A 9,932-nucleotide genomic window follows, 5' to 3' on the forward strand; every position below is an offset into this window, starting at 1 on the left:
GCAACAACAGCTGCACACACACACACACAGAGAGACTCATCTGTGTGTGTGTGTGTGTGTGTGTGCATATGTTTGCTGGCGCGTTGGTGTGTCAATGTCGGCGTCAAAGTGCCAAACAAACTGCCAACTGCTGAAATATAAATCGCACAACAATCTTGTCTGCGTATACGCAATATTTGCTGGCATACTATGTCCTTGCAACCAAATACACACACACACACACACGTACATACACACTCAAATACCCACAAACACACACACACACAAACACATGCATATGCATTTTTAAGCGCACTCACAATGCATTCAACTATTTCAGGACCTTAAAATATCCTGGATATGCTAAAGGCTTGCCTAATTAATTCATGCTAATTTTAATATTATTATAATAATTTAAAAATAATGATTATTATCATAGCTACTAGCATTATTTTTACTTTATTTAGTATTTTTAGTATTATCATTAGTATTTTTCGTTCTCTTTTTATTTACGGCTCATTTTTGCTTCTAATAATTAGTATTCTTCCTTCTTTCATTATTCCTTAATATTTTGCCAAGTGTTTCCCGCTGTTTTACTCTTAATTTATTTTTATTTTTATTTTTTGTTTTCGCATTTTTTATCATAATTTTTTATTTCCTGTTTGTTTTTTCGTCTGCTTTTTTCCTTCAATTCTTCCCTTCCTACTTTCTTTTTCTTTTTTTTTTATATCTATTTTCCTAATCGATTTTGTTCTGTTATTTTTTCCTCTTTTCTTGATTCTTTTTATGTTTTCTTTTCGCGTTTTCCCTTTTTAATGGAATACATCATAATTTTTAATCCTCTTCATTCACTCTTTGTTTTTCTCCTTCTATCTTTGTTCATTTTGTGATATTCGTTTTTCTTGCCTGCTTTCTGCTCCTTTCTCTTTCCATTTGATTCTATATTTTCTTCTGCTATCCATTTCTGCTCCTCTCTCATTTAAATATTTTATATAATATTTCTACCTTTTTGTGTTCCTCCTCCTTTCTTTCTTCTTTTGATATCTTTTGCTTTTCGTTCTTCTCTTTCCACTTTCTCTATTGTTCCATTTCTATTATTCCATTTGTCAGCTCCCTTCTATTCTGATTCTTTCGACTCTTTTCTCGCTTTTCTATTGTTATCTTCACCTCCATTATCAATCAATGCATTTAATATACCCCTTATCCAACTCATCAGCTACTGGGTACAAATAAATTAAACTTTGTTCACAATATTTGCCTTGCAGCTGGCTGAATTCGTGTCTGCCTCTGAGTCCTCCCCTGCCTCTACCTCCGCCTCTGCCTTTCCCATTGGCTTTACCCTTGCCTTTGTACTTCAGCATACCAACTACTCAGCTGAGCTGTGCTGAATGCCGCACGCTTCATGTTTCGTGCATTGTGACTTATTTATGGTAACTGAAGCTTGATCAGCTTACTCTATTCGCGTCGAGATAATTGCGAAAAAGTATTTACTCCCAGCCGCATCCCTTGGGCACATTCAATGAATAATAAAATAAAACTGCATTTCGCGCTGCACACCTCGCTCCAACAATTTATCCGCACACACACACATTTAATTGCCTTCAATATGCTACATTTTGATTTGGACAAATGAGTGCCATAATTAGCTCTAAACTGCCACTTGACGATGCATTTCTGGAGGCGTTAAGTGCCGAGGCTGCCAAATTCGCGGCCCATTAACCAGCGACACAATAAGCGGAAAAACACTCTCGCTGTGCTTAAATATAAAATGATCTAATAATAATGTAGAGGCTGCCTTCGAGCAATTTGTTACGTAAAGCCATGAAATACTACATTTAATCGGATTATGTCGAACTCGAATTGTTAAAAACTAGCTCTAGTCGGGAACTGTCGTGGTACCATATAGGAAAAATCTGCAAAAAGCTACGATTTTAATGTTTTCTAGACGTACTTCAATGTTTTCTACACATAGACTTGTGTATAAATCGTATAGATCTAACATATACCAATAGGTGCTGTACTTATATTATTTGCAATTCCCATTTCATTAGTGATTAATATTACTTTAATTACTATAAAATAATTAAGTTTAAAAAAATTATAATAATAATACCAATAAATATTTTTTTTAAATAATAATAATAATAAATACATATTGAGAGGCAATATATTTTGCTGTTTGTCACTCCGGCGAAGTTTATTCAATATTCTTTTATAAGACCTTAAGTATATTGCCATAGTTTACCAAGGCCTTAAATTTGAACAGAGAGCAAAAGTACTTTTCGCATATTTCTAGAGTCGAGCGCATCGACGTTGGAAATGAAAGAAATTCTATTTGCCCCCTGATACATACAAAATTAATGGAAAAATATGACAGGCTTGACCAACCCTACAAGGCTTTTTTTATACCCTGAACCCATTGAAAATGGGAAATCAGGGTATAATGTTTTTGTGTAAAAGTATGTAACAGGCAGAAGGAATCATCGCAGACCCCACAAAGTATATATATTCTTGATCAGCACGACGAGCTGAGTCGATATAGCCCTGTCCGTCTGTCCGTCCGTCCGTCCGTCCGTCCGTCCGTCCGTCCGTCCGTCCGTCCGTCCGTCCGTCCGTCCGTCCGTCCGTCCGTATGAACGCCGAGATCTCAAAAGATATAAGAGCTAGAGAGCTGAAATTTTGTGTGCATACTCGTGTATACCATACGCAGTACGAGTTTGCTTTATTTTTTCGATAACTCATCCGATAACTTTTTTATCGAGAATAATCGAAAAATTGATTTTGTTTTTTGAGCCTCATCGGAGTACTATTAGACGTAGAGACTTCAGATTTACTGTGTATATATATATGATGAATACAAACATTTTGTAATCAACAGATTTTGGATACCACGCCTCCTTCGCCCTTAATTTGTAAAAAACGTATTTCAAGTACTAGAGACTTGTGCTTTGGAATGTACACACATTTTGACCATATAATTACGCCCTGAAAGTTTCATTAAGATCGTATGTTTACAAAAGAAGTTATTCACCAAGTAAATTCTCATACTATTGCCCAAACTGCAGCGCAGCCCAAGCGCAGTCGCTGCTTACTGCGCAGTTAGCAGAGCGCGGGCGCGTGAGGGTGGATGCATGTAAATGTATGTGTGCGTGCATAAAAGAAGTGCAGAATGATCAGAATATCAGCTTGGAGGGTTCAGGGTATCTCCTAGTCGAGCAGTCTCGACTAGAGTCTTCTTACTTGTTTATTTATTTATTTATTTTTTTTTTTTTTTTAACTAGAAAAACACAATAGTAATTTTCTTAGGTTCAAGTAGATTTGTTGACATCACTTTTTGAATATGATAAATGACTGCCTTGAGCTGTGTGTGTTGGCCCCTGTCATAATATAGGATTACCAGATGGATCCATTGAATATGGGCAGCCCTGTACTTTAATATTTTCAAAGGTGATTTGCTTAAAGTTGTATATTTTTTAAATGTAGGAAATACTTATACTACATTTTATATATCAAAATTCATATGAGATTCATATATACAATACATATATATTTTTAATAGCTAAAAGTTTTTTTTTTTTTTTTTTTTTTTTTTTTGAATCGAACTAGCTCTTCATTCCATTCGTTCTAATTAGAAGTCGAAATGAACTTTATGATGGCATTAGTGGCTGTCAGTGAATCGTTTTGTCTATTATTAAATTTAGTTTTTTTTTTTTTTTCTTTGTTTCCTGCTCAGCAATTGGCAAACAATAAAAATTAAATGGCTGTTGGTAGAACATCAATTAATGTCAATTAGCAATTGCTGCAGACAGGCTCATTTACTAGTTGTTCCGCCTGTCCGGCTGTCCGACTGTCCGACTGTCTGTCTGTTTTGGAATCGGCTTCTGTACAGTGTAGGCTAATGCCATGCCTCACTGCCTGAGTTATAATAATAATATTTCAATTTTTTTATTGCTTCACACGAAATTTTGTAGAACGCACAAAAGCCAGAAATGGTGCCATTGTTATTATTGTTGTTGCTGTTGTTGTTGTTCATTGTATTTATTAACGTTTGCATTTAGCTTGAAAAACAAGTCATTTTATCATCCAAACAACAATTTTACAAAACTCATAAAATCGCAATGCAAAAAGCCAGAGCAAAAATATTTATATTAATGATATGCATAAATACGTTTTATAAGTCGAGCACAATTGCTGCCAGCTCCCAGCTCCCAGCCACATACCCCTTTAGTTCCTTCCCCCTCCCCACCCCTCGGGGCACCAGCATTCATCTCTTTGCTGCCAATTATTCGCATGTTTTGTCTATGCCAGAGAACTGGAGAGCTGGCAAAATGTATTTATGACGAGACAAAATCTAAACAAATATTGTATGCAAGAGAAAACATATTCCAGACATTGTTTAGATCTCACGTTTGGCTTTCGGTTTTCAGCTTTCAGTGTTCAGTGTGCTCAGCATTTGGTATTCTGTGTGTTTTCTCGTTATTCGGCTATTCGGTTTTTCGTCTTTCAACTTTTCATTCTCGTCAGTCTGGTTTCAAACAGTTTTCAATTGCAATTTGATGGCTGTCGAAGTTACACTCTCCAGCCACAGCGAACGTTTCCGTTAACAATATTTTTTAACCCTTAATTTCAATGTTTATAAATGTATGAAAAGTAATAGAATTTAATGTGAACATCTGGAACTAAAAAGAAAATATCTTGAGAGACGATACATAAGAACTGTTAGCCTCACTCAATGGAATTTGCAGCAGATTCAGATGGCGACTTCATAATGGTCTAATAAAATATATCATTAGACCTTAAGTGTGATAGTTGTACACACAAAGTTCTTTCCTTCGCTAGCCCTATTATTCTATTAATAATAACTATAATAAAATATTATATAATATAATATAATATAATATAATATAATATAATATAATATGATATAATATAATATAATGTAATATAATAATGATAATAATATAATTAATTTCTGCTAGATTAAGTTACCCAAATCGTAGCACTGTTTTGCAAAAAAAAAAAAAAAAAAAAAAATAAAAAAAATAAAAAAATTAAATTAAATTAAAAAATAAAAGTCAAAATAAAAACAGCATGTTTGTTGCTCAATATTGCTTAATAAATGGTTTACCTAGGTATAGGTAGCTTTAGCTTCTACTATCAGAAAATCTTTATATGTATGTCTACTACATTTCAGTCTGTTTTCCACTTGCTTCCCATCTGCTTGCTTTCCATCCTTCCACACAGTCGCACTCTCTCCCATGCCTCACTTTCAAGCAGCCTCCCACTCTCACGATATTTGGTTGATATATAAAGAACATCTGTGATATTTAATTGCAATCAGAGTATTGGCATATTTCGTTCATAAACAGCCTACGCAGTATGGAATGAGAAATGTAACCCATGTAAAGACTAGCTAACTACTTTTATACAATATATAATTAAATATGCATATGTACATATATGTAACTAAATAAATATATATCTAAGCATAAGTACAACTAGAATTCCTTTTCTAATTTCCTGATCATAAACTAGATCTGTTCACGTAGACGAGGCTTTTAGACTAACTGAAGGACATTGAAAATGTTTACATGAGAACTAAATGAAGCCACCCAGCGAGAGTAAAGTCTTCTGGCAAGTATGTTAGACGGTAGTCTACACAACAGCAACAATAACGACAGCGAACATGTTCGAACATGTCGGAGTAGAACGAATAGCAAATACCAATTGCTCAAATTGAGTTCCACGGCACTTGAGGTCTGCCTTCTTATGAGAGATCGTGGTGGTTGCGTTGGCGTTAGTTCAACTTATCCTCGTTGATGGATTCTTCTCATCTCAACAAGGATGGAATATACATACGAATTGGCATCTGCAAGGCTACCCTCGTTGCCAATCAGGAGTACCCTTGTTGAAGTCAACTTGCTTTTAAATAAAAAATGAGCTACCACAGCTGATGGGGCATATTTGCATTTCTAGCTATTGGCTGGCATGTATGTGAGCCCTTTCATCGAAATCCGCAAAGTCAGCCTGACTCAACGTCTCAAAGCGACTGATTAGGAAACAAGATCAACAAGTTTAAGTTGTAAATTTAACTTTGTATGTCTACGTGAATCCTTTATTCAAGTTGTCCCTGAAGCAGAGCATTCGCTTGAGAGCTGAGCATGTACTATAGCTGTAGCTACTATATGCTCTATATACTACACTGTAGCTATACTATATATATTGTACCTCATCTTCTAGGTCTAACTCAGACTACTTTCAGCTTACTCCTTATGCAGCCAGCCCTCAATAACTTCACAGCTTCTATCTTCCACAACACACTCCTCGACTTTGTTGCACAGTGTTTTTGCAGAGCAGATCAGTCTACAGATCTAGGCTGGGAGAGTTGATATTTCTGACAGCCAATCGAGGCGCAGCGAGCATTTCATGCCGCATGCAAACAGTAAACAGTGGAAAACAATGCCGCGAATGCGAGCAATTTTTAAACAATCGTAATGCAATGGATGTGTACATTTCCGTTTGGCAGTTCAAGTTCGTTTTTGGTCATTGTTCCGCTTGGTGATTTGGCGATTCAGCGATTCAGCGATTCGGCGATTCGGCGAATCAAATTGCTTTTGGGACTTCCAAGATCTGTTCGCTAGACATTAAAAAGCAACATCAAAAGGCAATTGCCACCTTTATGGGGGCCGTTCATAATTTGTGTGTGTTTTTGCTATGAAATGGGTTTGGGGCCAGAATCGGGGCACATATGTTCGCCTTCTTCCTCAACGGATGCTATGAGCGGTTTTTCTTCTTCTTCTTCTTCGTCATGTTCTCAGTTCTTTTCTTATGGCTATGGAAAATTTGCCGCCTCGCTTCTTGTTTATTTGCTAAATTATATTGCACTCGTATTTATTATTTTAAATGCCAACGATTTCATATACATAATATGCTCGGATTCTATAAATTTAATTACGTTCCATATGCTGACCATCTTTAATGATGCACCCACCCGTCCACGCCCCGCCTCTGCGTCTGCGTCCGCCTCTGCTCCTCCCTCCCTCGCTCTGTTGCTTGCCGCACACAATCAAAATGCCCGCACGTGTTGCACGCACAGCAATTCGAATGGATCTTAACACCATTAGTCTGATACGATATGTGGGTGGAAATTGTATCTGGGGAATCTATTTTAATGCGAATCGCACGGCCATTATAGAAGCCATTTAAACGCCGTGGGTGGCACATTATACATTAGTGCGTGTTCTGCTAAGTGTACAAATCGTGTAAATACTCAAAAAGGGCAGCCCAATGCACATGCAACCCCACCAACCCCACCAGCTCCACCAACCCCACCAATCCCCATATCACTTTAAACTGAAAAGCTGGCAATTCAATGGGGCTGTACGAGCACATGAGTAACTGATGCCTAGCTAGGTCATCGATTAGCTGGGGGACTACTTCTGGGATTTCTCAATATGTATGTATTTATGTATATATTATATGTAATTTATATTTCATCCAAGTTTGACGAGTTCTCTGATTTCTCGCATTTTAATAATCGCAGTTGTTGTTATTTTCCATGAAGTCTTTTTTTTTAATAATATACAGCCGTTTTTTTTTTAACTAGGGAAAAACATTCTCTTATAAAAAAGCCTCAAAAAATAAATTTTTTGTTACATGCAAAAAAAAAAAAATAATAATAATAATATATATATATATTTTTAAAGAAAATAATAATTATAAGAAGTCGTCTAGCATTATCTTTGAGGGAAATATAAAAATGTCCGAATTGGATTTCCATCTGCTTTGCAAAAAATAAATTAAATATTTTTTATTTATCTCTGTTACTTTAATGCAGCACTCAAAGGAAAACTTTTCTGCATTTCTCATGTTAAAACAAGCATCAAACAATCTTTAAAACTATGTACTTCAGAGGTACTTCAATGGGTTATCCCAGCACAGCTGACTCATTCACTAGGCCTACCATATACATGCTCTTGAATCAAATATCTTTCGCCAAGTACTCGCAGGCAACTTAAGAATATTTTTCTCTAAAGATCAAGCACTGGCATGAAAAAACAATTAAGGCAATTTATAAATTTGTGAGCAGTTAATTATTTTTTTGCCTTTTAGATCTCTAATCAAATATTTTTGTTTATTTAATGGAGCGTGTAAAGGAGATTTTTGTTTACAAAACATATCATATAATACATACACTCTATATACATACATCTACTATTATATGCGCGCTTGTGAAATCAATGTTCGAGCATATCTGATGCCCAAGTTTGAGTAATATTTTTGCCTAATATTCCAGCAATTGTTTACGCCCATTGTTTATAAACAATGTTTCATTTGAAGGGCGAGACCCAAATTTCAAACGTTATGGTGTAGGCCTTCTCGCGCTCTTGGTCAAAAGTTCGTCCAGAACCAGGAAGTAGGAAATACATCAAATAGAATTAGATCTGTGCAACGATTGATGTTCAATGGGATCACAATAAAACTGCTCAGGTCGATCAAATTTGTTACTTGCCTAAACAGAAAAGTAATGTATCCGCTAGAGATAGAGTATACAAAAGAAATGCCTATAAGAGCTTTTAAATGTCTATAAGAGCAAATCGCAATCATTAGGCCATTATATATTTGATTTCAATACATCTTGAGCAAAAAAAAGAAAACAATAAATATTTAATTTGAATATATCGAAGTCGAGTGTAACCGACTCTTCAATACTCTGCTTATGGCCATCAAATTATCTGTGAAAGAATTTGCAGCTATTTTGATGGATTTTTAATCAAGTTCTGGGAGACGAGAAGGTGCTGCAGATATAGAGATTGCCGGAACAACCAAAGCTTCAAAGTCTTTAGTTTCTAAGACAGCGAAAATAAAACTTTTGAGAGAGGAAATCGCGAAAAAAGAAGCCCTCTGCTATATCAATAATCATTCAAGACTATTTATACCTTCCGATTCTACAATATTGCTGGTCCCCAGCAAAAATTTCATATTCTCGGACTCTAAGCAAAACCATCTTTAAACAAGTAAAAAATCTACCTAGAAAAATAAAATTTGTTTTACTTCAATTATTTTCCTCGAATTTTGCAAATTAACTACTAGACATATATTTATATATACAAACAATTTGAATGACAGGAAAAAGCTGAACAAATAGGCTGACCTTCACCTTGTAAATTATGTATACAAAAAAAAATTAAATAAAATTGTTTAATGAAAAGTTTTTTTTTTTATGAAGAGTATTTTGAGTTAATATTTAGGGTGTTTATTATTATGACAATGAGAAGGGCAAGCTCAGCTAATCTAAAAACTAACAAAGGCAAATCCATGTCAATAGAATTGCATTCCGTGAAGACCGAACATATATACCCATTTTAGCACACGCGAACAGAGTATAAGAACCAATAAATTTATATACAGATTGTTTATATGAAAGCACTTTCTCCATTAACTATATCAGCATACAACATATTCTATATTGAGAAGTTGTTGTGCTAAATCCCCCAGAACTTACGCATCTCAACATCCAGAGTTTCCTGTGGCGTTGCCATGACGCTCAGCATTTCGTTGAGAGACTCTGGCGCGCATTCACAAACCGTTGCACGTGTCAATCGTGAATGTGGAGATCACCTCAGCTCGCATTATTATAATTATACACTGGTGGTATTTACGTACGTTTCGACTGCTGTCCGGTGCAGTTTATTGCATTAGCCAAGGCTAAAATTAGTTGCGCACAGAGCAGCACACAAATCGTATGGAAACAACAAAACTTAAGAAAAATGAGATGGAAAAACCAAATGAGGCAAGCGAAAAAAAAAAAAAAAAAACAGAAAAAAAATATGTGGGCCAAAAACCGCGCGTTTGGTCACACACAGACACAAACACACACACACACGGACACACGCACACACGGGCGCGCACACACCTGAGTGTGTAATTAGCACACGTGCAATAGAAATCGC

At 35.7% G+C, this 9,932-nt stretch overlaps 1 protein-coding gene across 2 annotated transcripts in view; it reads right to left on the reverse strand.

Moving 5' to 3' along the window:
- LOC115565375 (A-type potassium channel modulatory protein KCNIP1) overlaps positions 1-9,731 on the reverse strand; it is a 107,812-nt gene extending 98,081 nt beyond the window's left edge. Inside the window, exon 1 of one of the 2 annotated variants that reach the window (XM_089263006.1) lies at positions 9,485-9,731. In XM_089263006.1, the coding sequence (XP_089119132.1) occupies positions 9,485-9,533 (49 nt within the window). In that variant the 5' untranslated portion in view covers positions 9,534-9,731. The remainder of the gene's footprint in view (positions 1-9,484) is intronic. The other variant, XM_089263007.1, reaches the window with a different exon arrangement.
- Positions 9,732-9,932: the final 201 nt, after the last annotated feature.

Source organism: Drosophila navojoa, chromosome X (genome assembly GCF_054131105.1).
Source record: "Drosophila navojoa isolate 15081-1374.11 chromosome X, UAZ_NAV_1.0, whole genome shotgun sequence".
Taxonomy (NCBI): Eukaryota; Metazoa; Arthropoda; class Insecta; order Diptera; family Drosophilidae; genus Drosophila; species Drosophila navojoa.